The 18,451-nt window shown below is 39.5% G+C and overlaps 1 protein-coding gene across 1 annotated transcript in view; it reads right to left on the minus strand.

Annotated features, from left to right (window-relative positions):
• LOC150086682 (monocarboxylate transporter 12-B-like) overlaps positions 1-18,451 on the minus strand; it is a 103,242-nt gene that overhangs the window by 36,729 nt on the left and 48,062 nt on the right. Inside the window, exon 4 of the mRNA XM_090371524.1 lies at positions 7,541-8,827. Within this exon, the coding sequence (XP_090227650.1) occupies positions 7,541-8,827 (1,287 nt within the window). The remainder of the gene's footprint in view (positions 1-7,540; positions 8,828-18,451) is intronic.

The raw sequence follows: 18,451 nt of genomic DNA on the forward strand, positions 1-18,451 counted from the left end.
TTCTGTGTACAACACCGCTTCAGGAAAGCATTTCCGACCCCACATTGCTATATGATTTCGAGTTGTCAGGATGTACCCTACCCCTCTTAGAAGTTCTGAAACGTTTAACTGAAACACCCTGTATAACGTTTCCTATTTTAATTTATGATCTAATTATGGCTTAATATTTATAATTAATTAAAAAGAATTTATTTGAAAAATCATGACGATTTCTTATCCTGTTGTAGGGACTTAGGCTATATTGCTCATGTATATTGTATGTAAATTGCATCAGTTCTGTGGTCGATTTTCTGTTTGCTGAACGAAAAATCCGGGTTTCCGGCATTAAAAAGCAATGCTACCCTCGCCTGAGACCGACTAATTCAGCCACGTTGTGAAAAAAGCCGATAAAAATTGCTCACGTCATCGACGGGACTCGAACTCTGGTCTTTTCCACGCTCTGTGAGGTGAACGGCGATTGTACCAACTGTACTACCCACGAGGGCATTTCTTGTCCATTTGACAGTTGAGTTGGAGGCTTTTCATTTTAGTAGGTCATTTTTATATACATACTACAGTAGACTGTAAATTGTAACTGAATGCGAATCTTGATTTGTTTTTTGCTTTCGCACGCGATTTCGTCAAAGGCCATCTACATAGTGGGAAATTTGTGGCTAGCAGTGGTTTTTATTGAATCGTTGAAGTTCTCCAGCTTTTCGGTTGAAATTTTTGAACTGTGTCGCTGTTATGGAAGTAATGTTATAACCTGGAACTCTGCAATCTATCTTTCGAGCAGCTTGCATACTTTTCCTTATAAACACTCGGGAAAGGCTTTCAGCCTACTCGAAATCTGTGGAAATCTAATGAATCCGAGAGATATTTCTTTATTATTTTTATAGAAATGCTTGCCGCAGAATAAAGAGCACGCTAGAATGTATAATTTCCAGGGCTCTAAATTGCTTGTAGCTGCTACTGTTAGAAATTCACCTAATGTCGTTACTTCTTAATTTGCCACGTTTCTAGAATGTATTAACGTACCTTCTTCAATCTACTGTACAATTTACTCAGCTGAGTTAGTCGGTTTCAGGCGATGATAGCAAGGGTTTCCCTCCCCATCCCCGAAAACTCGGGTTTTCGTCCAAGAAAAGAAGATAACGCAGCAAATTTACATTTATATACACAATACACAGTTAGATGAGGTAATTCTCGAGTGTACCTAATAAGATAGTTTTTTTGTACAATTTAGTCTGTCCTCGCCGGTAGCACAATGATTATAATCACCGTCTTTCCCTGCACCGGCTGGAAAAGGCCTGGTTTTGAATTCGGCCAGTGAAGTGAGGAATTTTTATGGGCCTTTTTTCGCAACATGGCTGAGTTAGTCGGTCTAAGGCGAGGATTGCAAGATTTTTTTCTCTCGGAAACAGGGTTTTCGTCTAGCAAAATAGACAAACCGACCACAGGACCTATGCAATTCATGAAATGTAATACACATGGGAGGATGAGGTTATTCTCGAGTAATCCTAATATGACACAGTTCTTTTTTTTTTTTTTGATACAATTCTGTGAAAGTAGTGAAAATAAATAATGTGAGGTAAGCCCCCTTCGATACTTGAAAACTACGCAGTCATTATCTCTTATGCTCTACTTACTTTTCATTAAGCCATTTCTTGAAGATGGTTTTCTCAATGGTTGGAACATCGGGATTATCACCTCGCTCTCTAAAAATGGCTCCCTGTGCGGTACCAGCAGTTGCACACCTATATTCTTGACTTCCCCATAATTACGCAGCCTTTGTGAAACTGTGACTCGTACATCATTTGACACACCAAATCAGTTCACTTCTTTTAATAACTCTCAACACAGATTTCTTCTTGTTGCGCAGTGGTTAGATAAAGCCAATGTTGTTTAAATCGATATGTCCAAAGGGTCTGCATAATCCTGTGGGTTTTTATTTGGATGCCCCTGTTGTTAATTAACTTTGCGACTAACCTAATTGGAGATTGACTATGCGAATAAATCGATTTAAGATATTCGATTTTGACTCCTCTCGATTTTTTTTTTTTTTTACTGTCTGATGTTCAGTCGTCAAAACTGGTTCCAATAACACCTGTCCTGAGCTTTTCAGTCATATGGGTTTGACTACTCATGGATAACGCTGCACATTTAGTTCTGTGACTTTTCAATGAGATCTAGTCACTCAGCCACGAGTAAAGAACAAACTATAGCACAGGAAAGTCTCGCTTAACGTCTGCTCATGTGAATTTTATTTTAAAAACTTTCATAAAAGCAAACGAAAATATGGAGCCCTTGCGTGTAGCACAGTGGTTATAGTCCCGTTCGAATCTGGTCAGTGACACGAGGAAATTTTATGGATTTTTTCACAATTTGGTTGTCTGAGCAAGTGTTGTAGGGTTTTTTCTCCAGGAAACCGGGATTTTTCGTCCAGCAAGCGGAACAAAGAATAAACGCAGTTACAGACACACTACACTAATGCCTCATAGCCTTAGCGATTAATATATACTTAACTTAACATAAGGATATCAATATGTCCGTGTTCACGATATTGAATACATTACTGTAAGTCAGGTTCCCACGATATCAACGCTTCACACAAACAGTATTATAAACATCAATAAACGCTTTCTCACTCCATCGATAAATTACATTGTAACACCAGAAACGAAAAACACGAAATGGTATACAATACCTCGAAAGCGGTACGTCACTGGTTTTAAAAGTAAATAAAAACGCTATACATCTGTGTTTTGCCAACTAATGTCTTTAAAAGCTAAAGTTCAGTCTTGTCATTAGCGGTATGATAAATTTGCATTATATATATATATACAGTATATATACACTCGGTGATCACTGAATTCTGACCATTTCATCAGTAGATTAGCCGCATAGCTCGCAGTATAAAAACCGAACAGTTTCGTACTCTAGAACAGTGGTCTCCAAAGTGAGGTGCGCGAGATGATCCATGGGGTGCGCGAGATAATCCTCAATAAAATCGTGAGGGTTGTTTTCCACACTCATATATAATCTAGGTATAATATATTATATCTAGATAATAAAATCTAGATAATATCTAGATTATATCTAGATAATAAAATCTAGATATAATGCATACCATGTAAATTATTTATAAATAAACAAATAGTATTGCATTACATTTACTACACTTGTTACATTAATGATTTCTTATCATTTTGTACTTGAACTTCGTTTAATCTTGTTTTGTATTTTTTTATTTGTGATCTTTTAAAATTATATGTGATTTTAGATATAATGCATTTCATATAAATGATTTATAAATAAAAAATATATATTAAACTTATATATTTAATTTTCCCCCCCAGGGTGCGCGCTAGTCCTTTTAAGTAAAATAAGGGTGCGCAACCAAAAAAGTTTGGAGACCACTGCTCTAGAGCAGTGGTAAATTGCAGCTGGTCGTGCAAGTCAAAGTGATAAAGTAGCAGTCATGGGACGTAGTAAAGATATCACGGAATTCCAAAAGGGCATGATTATGGGAGCTCATGGGTCCGGTGCTTCTATATCAAAAAAAAACTATTATATTTAGGCCACCCGAATAATTAAATTCATCTGCCGTGCTATGTCTTATGTCTGTTAATTGCGTGTGTTCTATGGTCGATTTGTCTGTTTGCTGAACGAAAAACCCAGTTTATGGGGGGAGGGGGACTTTGATATCTACGCCTGAGACCGATCAGCCACGGTGCTTCTATATCAACTAAAAAACTATTATATTAGGCCACCCGAATAATTAAATTCATATGTCGTGCTGTGTGTCTTATGTCTGTTAATTGCGTGAGTTCTATGGTCGATTTGTCTGATTTGCTGGACGAAAAACCCCAGATTCTGGGGGGAAAAACCTTGCTATCTACGCCTGAGACCGATTAACTCAGCCACTGAGTGAAAAAAAGCCCATTAAAATTCCTGGCGTCATCGAGAGGATTCGAACCCAGGCCTTTTCCACCCGGTGTGCGAAGGACGGTGACGATACCACTGTGCTACCGCACAGATGGTGCTTCTATATCAGAAACGTCATGTCTTGTTGTTTGCTCACAACCCACTGTAGTTAAGATGTACAAAGAATGGTGTCGAACAGGTCAAACCACCTACCGCCGACGGAACTGTAAAGCATTACGCAAGGTGCATGTTTGTGATTAAGCGAAGAATGCAGCGCGTTGTAAGGGCTCAACGGCAGGTCGCTGTGCGACAGCTGATATTGCAGTAAAAAATAGGTAATGCAAGAACAATATGCTAAATGACGATATGCCGCACACTCTAACGTATAGGGTTTCACAGCAGATAACCCAAGGGACACCCTCTCCTCACCGCTGATCATCGTCCACGGCGAATGCTGTTGTGTTAACAACACAATGGTTGGACACTGGATGTCTGGAAACGAGTTTGCTGGTTTGATGAGTCCAAATACTTGATGCAACACGCCGATGGACGCCTTCGTGCATGGCGCAAGCAACACGAGTCCACGGACGCATCGTGATTGGTGCCCACTATCCAGGCAGATGATGGTGGTTGCTTAATACGAGGCACGTTTTGCTGGAAAGAAGTAGGACCCCTGATGCATACTGGTTTCGCTGGTGAGGTCTACTTGTTGCACTTAGAAGACCATGTGCACTCTACCATATTGCATTTTTTTCCGAACAGAAACAGGATCATCCAAGACGATAATGCGCGTGTCATCGGGCCCGCACTGTGCACAAGTGGTTTGAGGAACACAGCGAAGATATCACACATCTTGATTGGCCTCCAAATTCGCCTTACCCCAATCCATTTGAATACTTGTGGGATGTTTTGGAATGTGAAGTGAGGCGTATGGACACGCAGCCTTCTTTTCCGACAGTGTGGAAAGCTTTTGCAGGCAGTATGGCTCTAGATCCCTATGGACGTCTTCAGATATCTAGTGGAGCCAATGCCGAGGCAAATAGCGGCTGTTGTCAGTGCTAACGGTGTCCCAACACGGTATTAGGTAGGTAGTCATAATTCATGAACACTCAGTGTATATCTAAAATATCTATAAAGTGTCATATAAAATACACTTTTAAAGAATAGTAAGTTAAGTAAACAATTTTTAAATAATAATGGCTTCTTTGAATATAATGCGCAGTGAATTTTGTTGTTGTTGTAATAGGGTTTTAGGAGCATCAGCGACTAAGGCCATATTGCGCCTTATATACTGTCTCTAAATTTCGTGTGTTCTGAGGTCGATTTTCTGTATGCTGGAAAAAATCCGAGTTTCCGGGAGAAAAGCTATGCTACCCTCGGCTGATACCAACTAACTCAGCCACGTTGTGAAAAGGACCATAAAATTACCTACATCATCGATGGGATTCAAACGCGGGTTTCCCCCAACAAGTGTGGGGAGGACGGCGATCCTTCCAACTGTGCTAGCCACGAGGGCAGTGAGTTAAGTAAAAATTAATGTAATAATATGAGATTAAATGAATTACAAATAATAATATAGAAAATATATAAATAGTATAAATAAATAAATAATTATAAACCCAAAGTACATATTATCTTATCAAGAAGCCACAACATCACATTGATTTATGAAAGCACAAAGTATATCGATTAGCCAGACAATTTAGTGCACGTTCGGCATACATTTTTATTAAATTAATTTAAAATTTTGTACATCTAAACTAAAGGTCAGTGGTTTATAAAGTAATATATATATATATATATAAGAAAAGGAACCACTGACCTTTAGTTTAGATGTACCAAATTACTACATATAAAGAAACACCTACATATAAAGAAAATATATAGAAATAAAGAAAAACCTATATACCTTAAAAAAACAAGAAACATGACATTTAATTAGCACATTCTTGAAAAAAAGTTGAGGTATAATGACCAGAAGTTTTCAAAATAACTGATACAAGTCAGTGGAATTTGTTATAGTGGTACTTGATGTTTTCACGCAAAAGTACCGTGTGTGAAGATTTGAGTAAAGCAAGAAATTTGTGCAATATGCAAATTAGCTCATGGGTGCCTGAAAATGAATATCTAGCAAAGACGTCTGTAGACCTTAATACGAGCTATGATTATCTCCGACAGTCAGAAAACACTCAGACTAGATTGACATGCTATTAAGGTGCATGATGCTAAAATGCACTCTTCTAAGAGAACAATTTGTAATTCGTGTAATGTTCTGGGGTATGGTTGGAGACTCCAAATGTATCTCCTCCGCGGCGTCTCGTACATACTCACTGGGATTCTGGTCTGGAGATTTCTGAGATCAACTCCATTTGGTAAATATCCTCACTCTGAAAAGTCTACCAGTCATGCTATATGAACACTTCCCTTATAAGGAACTGGAGCCCGATTGTAATACTAAAAATGGTGCTGTGATGTTCAAGGATATCGTTCCTGCATTTCAGATTGGTTGCAGTTCTTCTTTTGCACATTATGCCTGCTCAGATAATCAGACGATCTCCTTCGTAGCGGCCCCTTAATGTTCCTTAATGTTTCCCTGATTGGAATACCTTGAAAGTTGGGATGTAGACTGAATCAGGACTCATTTGTGAACATCATATTGGGTTCTTTAGTCAAATTGACATGCTTACTTCAGTTGAAACAGGAGGGGACAGCAACCCAAATAATAGCTCATCTTCAGACTTCTCTGGGTATGCTTCCTTCCTCTCTCTCCCGCAGCCTAGGAGATACAATATACAGTTCAACCTGAGATATTCACTCCTGAGGCCGCTACAAATTCGGAAGAGATTTATCGGAGTTTCATATCTCTGTCTGGTAATTGAGGTCAGATATTGCTCATCTTCGCGAGTTTTGATCCTTGATCGGCCCTATACATGAAATTTTTCTCTTTAGATAACCACTCTTACACCTCATGGGTTTTTTAAAAGTTTTATTACAACTTTTAAAAAACCCATGTGGTATAGGAGTGGTTATTTAGAGAGAAAAATTTCATAGAAAATCACCACGTAACGTAATTTCCTAATTATATTCAACCCTGTGTCTCTCAGCGAGATACCTTTTCCGTCTCCTGGAACTGTTTACATAATGAAAATATCACATTTGAGCGAACATTCAGGAAATTTGCTAACTCCGTCTGCGACTGGCCCGCTTCCACCCTGCAGAACACCCATCACCTCAGAGAACCCATTTGGTATCTCTGTGCCATTGGACCATGAAAGTGTGACAAATGCTAAGCACTGCTGAGACGTGCTTGGCATTTGTCATAGTCAAATTTAGTGACACACGGTCAGGCCACTCTATTTAAAACGTCCACATCTACATATTTGCATGTGAGCACAACACACGCATGTGCTCATTTCGATCAGTTACGTGATCAAAGTATGCGCACAATTTTGTTCAATTTGCAAAGGATAAGTGTGAAAACTGCTACACCTTAAGTTTTGTTCACCCTTTCGCCCGGAACCAGATTAGAAAGGGATTTTAAATTATATTGACATTACATACCACTTAACGTATTATATATATAAACAATAATATTTTCCTGCATATAGTAGTAAAGATAAAACTGTTGACTTACAGACGAAGAGTCCAAAGAGGGTGCAGGTTATGGTGATAGTGATGAAGGAGTGGCATAGTGGGATGGCTAAGACGCAAATTCCACACAGAGTGACGCACACATTATTCATGTGTAGGGAACTTACGCACTGCTTGTCGGATATCCAACCGAATACGACCCTGCCTGCAGTGTTCGAAATGCCAATCGCAGACAGAAGAAAGGCAGACTCTTCTCTGGAAATCCCCTTCATTATACTGCTTTCCGTAATATAGACATAAGGGACATAGAAGCCAATCATTCCAATCACATTGGAAATGCATATTAAGAGAAATACTTTATTCTTTAAGAGAGAAAAATCTAGCATTTCCTTTAGAGTGTCGGTCATGCTGTCGGGTAATCTTAACCATGATGGACATCTGTGTCTTTCAACTTGCTTCGTTTTTGCAAACTCTTTTCGCAAGGCTTGAAAAGATGACAACATTTCCTTCTGGGACTGTCTAGACTCTGGAAGGTGATTAATGCTTCCGCTGTAAAATATATCCTTCCTGTACAGAGGTCGGAAATCCCGCTTTCCTGTTGATCTTCTTCGGTACTCATAGATAGAACGTCGACATACCTTGCTTAATTGGTGGGCCATCGTTAAATTATCACCACTAGATTGTGCTGTGTGATGAAATAACCCAGTGTGATGGATGTTATTGTGCATGCTACATTTCGTGGATTTACAAAACGTACAAGAAATTTTTCGTCGCACCAAGTTGGAATGACCAAGTTCGGTGGGAGCCTTAGTTGACAATTCATTGTTCGATAGCGAAGTCTTAACTTCTTCCCCTCCCTCCTCATCTTCTTCCTCAATCTTCTGCTTTCCATCACTTTGCCTATCCAACCCGTCCATAGCTACGACGACCACATCAGATTTATAAAACTGATCCAGCCATAAACATGAATTCACTCCAGGTTCAGTGTTAGCCATACCTTTTTTATCCTCCTTTCTGTGATCGACAGAGCTTTCGAAAAGTTTATTCGGATCTGTAACTGAGGAGGGATTATCACTTCCACAATGACAGGTCATTTCCAGTGGTCGCATAAGTGATCCGAACACCACACAATTAAGGCATATACCCGCCAAGAGAACCAAAGCACCTCTCCAGTCGTACAAATCCAGAAGCTTCTCACACACAGGGGCGAAAACAAAGGCTCCAACTCCCGATCCGCAGACGGACACGCCAGTTGCAAAGGCTCTCTTACTGGAAAAATAGTAGCCAACACTTACAATTGCTGGAAGGTATATGAAGCCAAATCCAATTCCTGAAACAAAGTAATTGGAATTAATCTATATTTAAACTTTCTCAAGTTATTTAAAAAAATTGTTTGAAGTTTGTAAAATAACAACTACTAGATAAAATTTACTTTTGCTTTTCCTTTTTTATTGGGTAAGGGGTCGGTTGAAAGAATTTATTAGTCTTTTTTATAAATTATAAAATAGCAAGTTTTTACTGACATAATTTCCCGTTAGGTGGTTTGTGGTAAAAGCAGTACGCTGGTATTGGGTAGAATTAACTTTTCAAAGATTTCAAGGAAGGCGCACCGATGATTAGGGGTCTAAAGCCTTTATGGCTCGTTGGTCGATTCTCTTTGGATACTGAAGTGACAAAATTTGTGTTCCAGATTGGTGAAATCACCGATCCAAGTGTTTTTGCGATATACCTCCTTGTTCCTCGTGCCTTGTTTTTGGCATGCTCACGTCCCCTGTGTACTGGCGCCTCATGTCTTGGCGCTTAACACGCACAGTTACAGCAGTGGACAGTTTTCTTATTTATTTATTATTATTTTAAAATTTTTGCTGTACTTAATATCTGTGCGTTTGAAGCTTTGTTTGAGTGGTATTACATTTAGATATAATTTTTCTAATTAGAGATAATTTTAGTTAGAGATTTTTCTAATTAGAGATAAATTAAGATAATTTTTCTAATTGTGATCTAAAGAAGGATGCTGTGAGAATAATTCAGTTCAAGATAGTACTGTGAAAATGTTTCATTCTCTATATATACGCACAAAATAAAATAAAATAAAAATGTTTGTAGTCGTACAACTGGAAAGCGAAAATTTCTTTCAACAGCTCTGGTATGGTATCATTTGTATTGAATATCAGCAAGTTGCGTATTGAAAATTCAATAAATTTTCGTCCATTGGTAATGTCGTTTTTAAGCATAAAATACTAGCTAAAGTTTATAGATCTCCCACTACATTCATCGACCAGCTGTTTTGTTGCAGCCATAAACGCACAAGTCTGAATTTTGTAATCTGAACCACATGTTCTCCGCATTAATTTTGCTGTTCCATTTACTTTCCGTATTGTTACATAATTATGTAGCACATGTGTTTGATCTAATTTCTTGTCTTCGGTCGAAATTCAAGGCTTCGTTTAGTGACATCTAGTGTGTAAAATAGAAATTTGATCATAATACTGTATATATATATATATATATATTTGTTTCTGTCTTTCTTTATTTATTTACTGTATTTGTCGACTTATAAGACGCTGCAGCGTGGAAGACGCATCCTAATTTTGGAACGGTAAATTTAAGAAGAAAAAAAAAACTTTTGAAAAAATATTACAATGATAAAATTCAATAAAAATAAAACCCAAAAGCCAATAAAGAAAGGTATAGGATTATTACTCTTATTTTGTTATTACTGACTTGATCATTATTCTCAACATCATCATCCTCTTCGCTAGTATCACTGTCACTCTCATACAAGGCGCCTCCGTAGCCAAGTGGGCAGGAGCAGCAGTGCGTAGCACGCGCTTCTTGATCAGACCGGAATTCGAGTCCGTGACCACCAAATACGGAGGATGCGGAAAGGTCAGGAAATGACCACCGCATATCCCCGGAGCAATATGGCCTTAGTTGCTAATGCTCCTAAAAACCAAATAATAACAACTCTCATACAATAAATGATCTTCAGTGCCATCCATTGCATTACTTATACCACATTTTTTAAAGGACTTTACCACAATTTCAGTCTTAACATCATGCCATGACTTCAGCACCCATGTGTGCTGTTGATGGACATTTCATCCTTTCCCTAGGCGTCGTGTCATAGTTCCCCCTCTATCATCCATTTATTCCATTGCTCCCGCATGTTATTCTTGAATGGCTTATTGATGCTGACATCTAACGGCTGTAACTGGCTGCTCCGAAATTTCGTTTTGCTGCTCTGTTCCCGTGTTCTTTGGCATATTGTACTACTGTATTTTTAACTTAAATCCAATAGTATAATTTTGCCTTCTTGATGCGCCTGTCATTAATTAGGGCTTAAATGTATAACTGGAATTCACTTTACTCCAACAACAACCATAATTAACTACTATACATTAACTCTCGGTTTTGCGCATGTGCTGTATTGCCACTTTCAGCTTCTAAGAGGCAGGGCGATTTTTTAAGGTGTTTATAAGGAAAAAAGGCGTTTATAAGCCGACAAATACGGTATGTTGTTTCGTTACATATACAAAGGATACTAGGAAAGTTTTGCAATATGACGCAACAATGAATCACAGGAAGCTGCTTGTTGCTGCATGTTGAGAAATGTTCATACGTGCATAGTAGCCGCCGCGCCAAGTCGATGGGCTCAGTTATTCATTAGTAGTGAGAGTGTAAAGTGCTTGCGATGGCATCGTGGTCACGAAATGAGATAAGGACAGTTTTGCGGTATAATTTCGTGTGTGGTTTAACCATAGACCAGTGCTTAGAAGAAATGACTCTTGCACTAGATGATGATTGTCCACATCGTACAACGATATTCAGGTGGTATAGAGAATTCCAAAGGGGAAATTTCACTCTGGAGGATTCTGAGAGGCCGGGAAGGCCACGAACGTCAGTTACGGAGGAAAACGTTACTGCTGCGAGGAAAATGCTTGACGAAAACAGGCGAGTGACCTACCAATAGATAGAGGATACTTTGGGCCTAAATGCACCAGCAATTCGTTCGATTCTGCAAGATCATTTGCACTTGAAGAAACTTTGTTCTCTCTGGGTGCCGCATCAACTAACTGAAGAGCAGATGACACGACGTGTGACTTGGTGCCGGGAGATGTTAAAAAAGTTTGATAAGGGACAATCTCGGTATGTGAACAACATCGTGACAGGTGACGAGACTTGGCTGTACTATTACGATCTGCCGACCAAGGCTCAAAACAAAGTTTGGGTCTTTGATGATGACGACACACCCGTAATTGTCAGAAAATCCTGATCTGTAAAGAAGAAAATGATAGCTGTATTTTTCAAATCGAGTGGAATTGTGGAACGTGTCGTTTTGGACACGCAGAAGACAGTCACAGCTAAGTGGTATACTGAACAATGCCTGCCTAAAGTCATTGGATCTATGAAGAACCTGCGGCCAAAGTCAAGAATGGACACCTGGTACCTCCATCACGATATTGCTCCAGCTCACCGCGCCAAAGCCTGCACCGAATATTTGACAATGACAGGACTGAAACTTCTCGAGCACCCTCCCTACAGTCCAGACCTTGCTCCCTGCGACTTTGCACTGTTCCCGCATGTGAAAATGAAGCTAAAAGGGAGGCGGTTTTCCAGTGATGAGGACCTTCTATGGGCTTGGGACAACGAGTGTGCTTTACTCCCTAGTGAAACTTGGCAGAACTGGTATAAAGATTGGTTTCGGAGGATGGAGAGGTGTATTGAATGTAGAGGAAATTACTTTGAAAAAATTAAATAAACAAAGCTGTATTGCAAAACTTTCCTAGTACCCTTTGTATATTACACATAATATGTATATACTTTTTTAAATAGTGATTTAATTATTTTAATGTTGTTACAGATTCAGTATGAAATGTTTTTTTATGTGTACAATATTTTTCTTACGTGTACAGTATACATACCTATATATATAGTATATATTCAAAAAATTTTACACACGTATATTAGTTGTAATTACAATATTTTAAGAAAAGGCTGATAACAAAATTTTATGTTAAGAAAAGGTGGGGTTTTATTGTTTTCTTTCAACTCATTAAATTAATGATGGGCACAATCGAAATAATGAATTATGGGCAATAATCGAAGTAATCGATTATGTCATTTTTATAAAGGATTATATACAAATTAGGTAACAATAAATGTTGTAGCGTTGTTGATAGTAGTAGTAATGGCAAATGATGCAAGAAAGCAAGCTTATATAACATCAGCCAAAAAAAAAAAAAAAAAAAAAACACCCACCTACATAGTTCACCCATCTGTACCCTCCAAGAATTTGTCTAATCCTTCCTTTAATTTATTCAGCCCATCCATTTCCACAACAACCGATGGAAGCCTGTTCCAACAATCAACCATCCGCTGGCTGAAGGCAAACTTCCGCAAATCTATCCTGCAACCATCCTTCCTCATCTTGAACTTATGCCCTCTCATGTGTGTAGTCTCAGCAAGTGGAAGAATGCCATTAACATTCAGCTTACTCAATCCATTCAGGGCTTTAAACATCTCAGTCAGGTCTCCCCGCAGGTACCTAGTCACGCGCTGCAATTTGCAGAACTGAAGCGTTTCTAGATAAGGGTACCCTTTTGTTCCCTTCACCAGTCAGGTTGCCCTTCTCTGTACCTTTTCCAGCAGATCTACATTCTCCCTAAAGTGAGGCCTCCAGACCTGTGTACAGTACTCAAGATACGGCCTAACCATGGCCTTATACAAAGAGACAATCATCTCCTTATCCCGCTAGCTAAGTTTCTGTATATCATTGACAAAACCCCTTGAGCTGTCCTGGCAGCATATCTGCACTGCTCAGAGAAGTTCATGCCTGACTGCACAATTGCCCCCAGGCCTTTTTCATTCTCCACTACCCTGAGTGTAGAATCACGCGGTTGATAAGTTACTCTGGGGGTTACTGCTACCCTTATGCAGTACCTTGCATTTGTCAATGTGTCATTGTCATTGACAATGGCACAAATGACAATGGCAATGGAAATGCCATTGTCATTTGTCACATGTGCCATTTGTATTTGTGAGTGTGTCTTCAACTGCCATTTCTCAGCCAATCGGCCCAGTTTTCCCAGATCTTGTTGCAGCAGCTCACCCTGATGGGCCCAGCACTGATCCCTGGGCAACTCCACTAATAACATTAGTCCACGAAGAGCAGTGCCCATTGATGACTACCTTCTCTGTTCTTCCACTTAACAATCCCTTTATCCATAGCAGTAATTTGTCCTTAATACCACATTACTCCATTTGTACAGCAGTCTTTTATGTGCAACAGTACCAAAAGCCTTCCTGAAATCTAAGTATATGATGTCAAAATTATTTTTTGTATTCAGTTCCTTGATCACTAAATCATAGTAACCTATCATATTCGTTAGACAAGACAGCCCCTTAACAGATCCATGCTGTGATTCCAGTATACAGTAGACTATCGAAATAACGGCACATTCGAGCTAAAGGCACATTGAGATCGGATGTTTACATACAGATGTCTCGTAGTGCCGAAAAATAAAAAAAAAAAAAGGGAAAACGGTAAGTCACGTGATTACTTTATTTGTTTAAATTCGCCATTTTTAAAGTGAATTCTGTACTGATATCACGGATTATACCGCTGTTTTATATTTATTTTAAATTAAAAACCCCTCACTAAGGCTCCTAAAGTTAATAAACCTCATACAGAGAAGAAAAGAAGAATAACATTAAAGCTTAACGGAAAAATCGAAATAACGGCATCTTGAATCCCTGAAGGTGCCGTTATTCTGAAAATCTACTGTATTTGCATGCCTGTTCAGTAATGCAGCACCATCTGAACAGGCATGTAGCTTCAGCATGAAGCCTAGTAGCTGCTTTGATTACTTCCCTGAATACTTCCCATTTAGAATTTGCCGTTAGTAGCATCATCAGTTGGTCTCACTGCAAAAAATTTAAAAATTCTGAGACCTCTGTAGTCACCCCAACGAAAGCAAAGGCCTTTCCCTTTGACAATATTTATGTCTTTAATTAAATTCCACATTAGTACACTGTGATCGCTGCCACCCAGTGGGTCTTTTACCTGCAGATTCTTAATGCATGAAGAATCAGTGCTGATAACCAGATCAAGAGTATTGTTTCCTCTTGTTGCCTCTCTAATATAGTGTTCTAGAAAACAGTCATCTCAGGTGGTAGATGACTTTCATCAACCGGTGAAATACCACCACTTTACTTATTGGAGGCTTGAAGTGGTGAAATCCATGTTTAGTCTCTAGAGCAAAGTTTCCGGCATCTCCCTCCCCCCATACTTCTCCTTCAACCCATGCACGGTACTAAGTACTATAGGTTTTAATACCTTTTGTTTGGGGTTTTCATAAAAAAAAAAAAAAAATTCACAAAAATCTTGCTAGTGTGTGAGTGACCAATCCACAAATTACAGTCGAAATCTGGAAAGTTAAAATTCCCCATTATGAGACATTCTGATTTGCTGGCCCACTCTATTTTTCTGTATAGCTATTTAGTATACTCATCGCAATCAGTAAGCCTATAACATACTCCTACTCTCAATTTTGTTTCCGCAGTGCTTAATATCACACCAAACTGATTCAATATTGCACTCGTCACCCATGACAACTGAATGCACTGCCTTAGATTTAATATGCTTTTTAACTAAGAGCATAAGCCTTGCACTCCCCTGTCCTTTCTGTATAAACTGTACTCCCCACATTCAAATTCAGTATCACTTATGTGTGAGTGACACCATATTTCCGCTGTTCCTACAGTGCCTGCATTTGATGAAAATCAGTATTTCAAATTCATCAAATTTATTTACAGTGCTCCTAGCATTAGTGTACATGCAAGTATACATGCACATGTTGTTACTCTTAGTTACCCTAACCCAGGTAACCTAGTACAGTGATATATTTATTTGTTCCACGATGATCCACAACAGGGCCTGAAGCCTCAGACACCTTGCTTTCCATGCTGCTGCATATACACTGGTGTGCAAAACTTAAGGATTTTGTGGTTATAACCTTTATTTCTAAAGGTTACAACCACAAAATCAAACGAAACAGCCTGTGGCGATTTGCATAACTGTGGCCGTTCAGTAGAAAGCTGGTGCACATGAAAAAATTTGAATCGTGATGAGAGGGCTCGCATAAACAGATAAAAGCAGCAGTTCAGCAGTTAAGTGCAAATTACCGAATGGTGAGCACGATTGTTACAGACGTTCGATTGGTTTCATACAGTGCTACAGACAACGAAATGGCCAGTCGACAACATCTGGATGACTTTACCCGGGGTAGAATAATTGGGAAGCTGGAGGAAGGTCGAAGTGTGAGGAGTGTGGCTGCAGAGTTCGGTATCGCCCATAGCATCGTCTCACGTGCGTGGTCGGCCTTCAGAACGACACATACAGCTGTTCGAAGGACCAGTGGTGGTCGTTCACGAAAAACAACGCCCAATGATGACCTCTATATACTCCTACAGGCCAAGAAGGACCGACACCAGACAGCGGGATCCATTGCAAACCAGCTACACAGGAGCACAGGACGCAGGATATCGCGGTTTACTGTGGCCAGGCGACTCCACAAAGGTGGACTGTTTGCCCGACGGCCAGTACGCTGTGTCCCTGCCCATCGGAGACACCGTTTACAGTGATGCATCGAACACAAGGACTGGACAGCAGCGCAATGGGGTAAGGTACTCTTTTCTCAGCATCGATTCTGGACGTCAGTTAATCTGGCAAGAGGTTGGTACACGGTATCACCCCGCAAACATCACTGAAAGGGATCGATATGGCGGTCGAGGTGTTCTCGTTTGGGGAGGCGTTATCTTGGATGGACGTACACAACTCCAGATACTAGAAGGCAGTACTGTAACCGGTGCACGCTACTGTACTGAGGTAATCCTTCCCCATGTGTGTCTGTTCCGAGGTGCCATTGGCCCCGAGTTCGTGTTTATGGATGATAACACCACACCCCATCGCACTGCAGCTGTTGATATGCTTTTGGAAAGTGGGGACATTGTTCGTATGGATTGGCCTGCCCGTTCCTCCCCCCATCTAAATTCCATCGAACACATATGGGACGCTCTGGGGAGACGCCTAGCGGCACGTCCACACCCACCAGAAAATATTCACCAGCTGAAGATGGCGCTGACAGAGGAATGGACGATGTTACCGCAAGAACTTATGAACAACATTGTTCTAAGTATGGACAGGCGGTGGACAGCCATCGACATTAAGGGTGGCCATATCTCCTACTGAGGACCACCTCTTTCCTTTGTTCCATCTTTGGTAGTGATGCATATGTATCATGGCAGCCAGTGCTGTGTTGCCATTTTTTAATAAAGTCCCTCTGTACCGTTTTGTTTCCGTTGTTGTGTCGGTATTGTTTCCTTCATCATTTCTGTACCTCACGAGGTTCCTTTGGTATGCTTTCCCCATATCCAGGCCACTCTTATGAGAAGCTACAGGTGAAAATCTGACTGGTCCTTAAGTTTTGCACACCAGTGTACTAATAGTAGCAGTTCAACAACCACTTTCGTCTCTGCCTGCGGCTCTATCTCTGGAGAGATTGACAAGGCTTTCAACGTATACTACCTCCTATCGTGTCTGGGCAAAATTGCAGACACTTTCCAATTCAATCGTAACTCGCTAGTTTTTCCCAACATTGCCCTGTACTTGTTAAGCAAGTCCTCAGATCTCCTACTCTTAATATCATTAGTGCCAATGTGTACAACAATATCAACTTTTTTGCTCTTAAAAGATGATAGGTACTCTGCAATGTCATCTACTTTTGCCCCTTTCAGACTACCCTTGTCCTATTCCACCTGTCCTTCTTGCACAACATATTTCACATTTCCTTGACATAGTCACCGACAATAACCATCTCCTGTGGGACTAGTGCTTTCTGCTTTGGACATTGCTGCTGTATTGTCTAATGCACAAGTGTGAGCCCTGGCGTTGAGTTGGGTAGCTGAGAGCTTAATGGGCCCTCCCATTTTAATTCCTTTGAAGGCATCTACCTTAATCTTCAAATTAATAAACACTCATCAGAACGCTGAGTTAGCGCCAAATTTCTTCACATTCCCTGTACCTAGCACACTTTGGCTGGATCATGTCCTGTTCCATAAATACTGCGAACATTTCACAAGTTGCACATTTTGTTAGGTTGTGATACGTTGGAGAATCACCCCCCTTTGGTTCACCCGCGAGCCACAGCACTCCCGCTACTTTGTGCCCGTTGCTTTGCTGCTCTAGTTTGGGGAATGATTTCCGTTTAAATACAATTTAAATGGTTAACAATGAAAATTAATAAAGTTAATAAATTTAATTGATTATTTGACAATACTACAGTTAGCTAATATATTCCTAAATGGTGATACGTATTTTATTAGTTTTACGTGCTTGATAAAATATTTATCAAGCGTGTAGAACTATCGTAATAATTAAAAACATAACTATCATAATAACTTAAAATTATCATATCATTACGTGCTACGATAATCGCGCCAAAACATCGATACAATAGAGCAGGGGTGGCAAACTTAATTGTTGATGTGATTGACTTTTTTTCTTCTAAATGTGCCGCGATTTACCATCTCAAGAAGTTCATTGCACTTGGTTAAAAAGGTTAATCAACACATATTGAAAAATGTTATTTATAAATTTTAAAATTAAATAGAAGAAGAAGAAGAAGAAAAAAATATATTTATTGTCCAGTAAAGATACAATATATGCCCGCCACAGCCAGCAGCTTGACAATTTTATAGGGTGATATAAAAATATGTACAGTATAACAAAAAGATAGCATAACATGAAATTAACTTAAAAACGTGGCATTAACCATTCTACAGATATGAGTAAATACATAGTTCTGAGGCAGACAGTACACCAAAGTATGTACACGTTCATATGTACAAGGCAGTATTTCAGAATATTCACAGAAGTCAGAATATTTCACTT

Source organism: Mastigoproctus giganteus, chromosome 4 (assembly GCF_048544385.1).
Source record: "Mastigoproctus giganteus isolate SK-2022 chromosome 4, ASM4854438v1, whole genome shotgun sequence".
NCBI classification, from domain to species: domain Eukaryota; kingdom Metazoa; phylum Arthropoda; class Arachnida; order Uropygi; family Thelyphonidae; genus Mastigoproctus; species Mastigoproctus giganteus.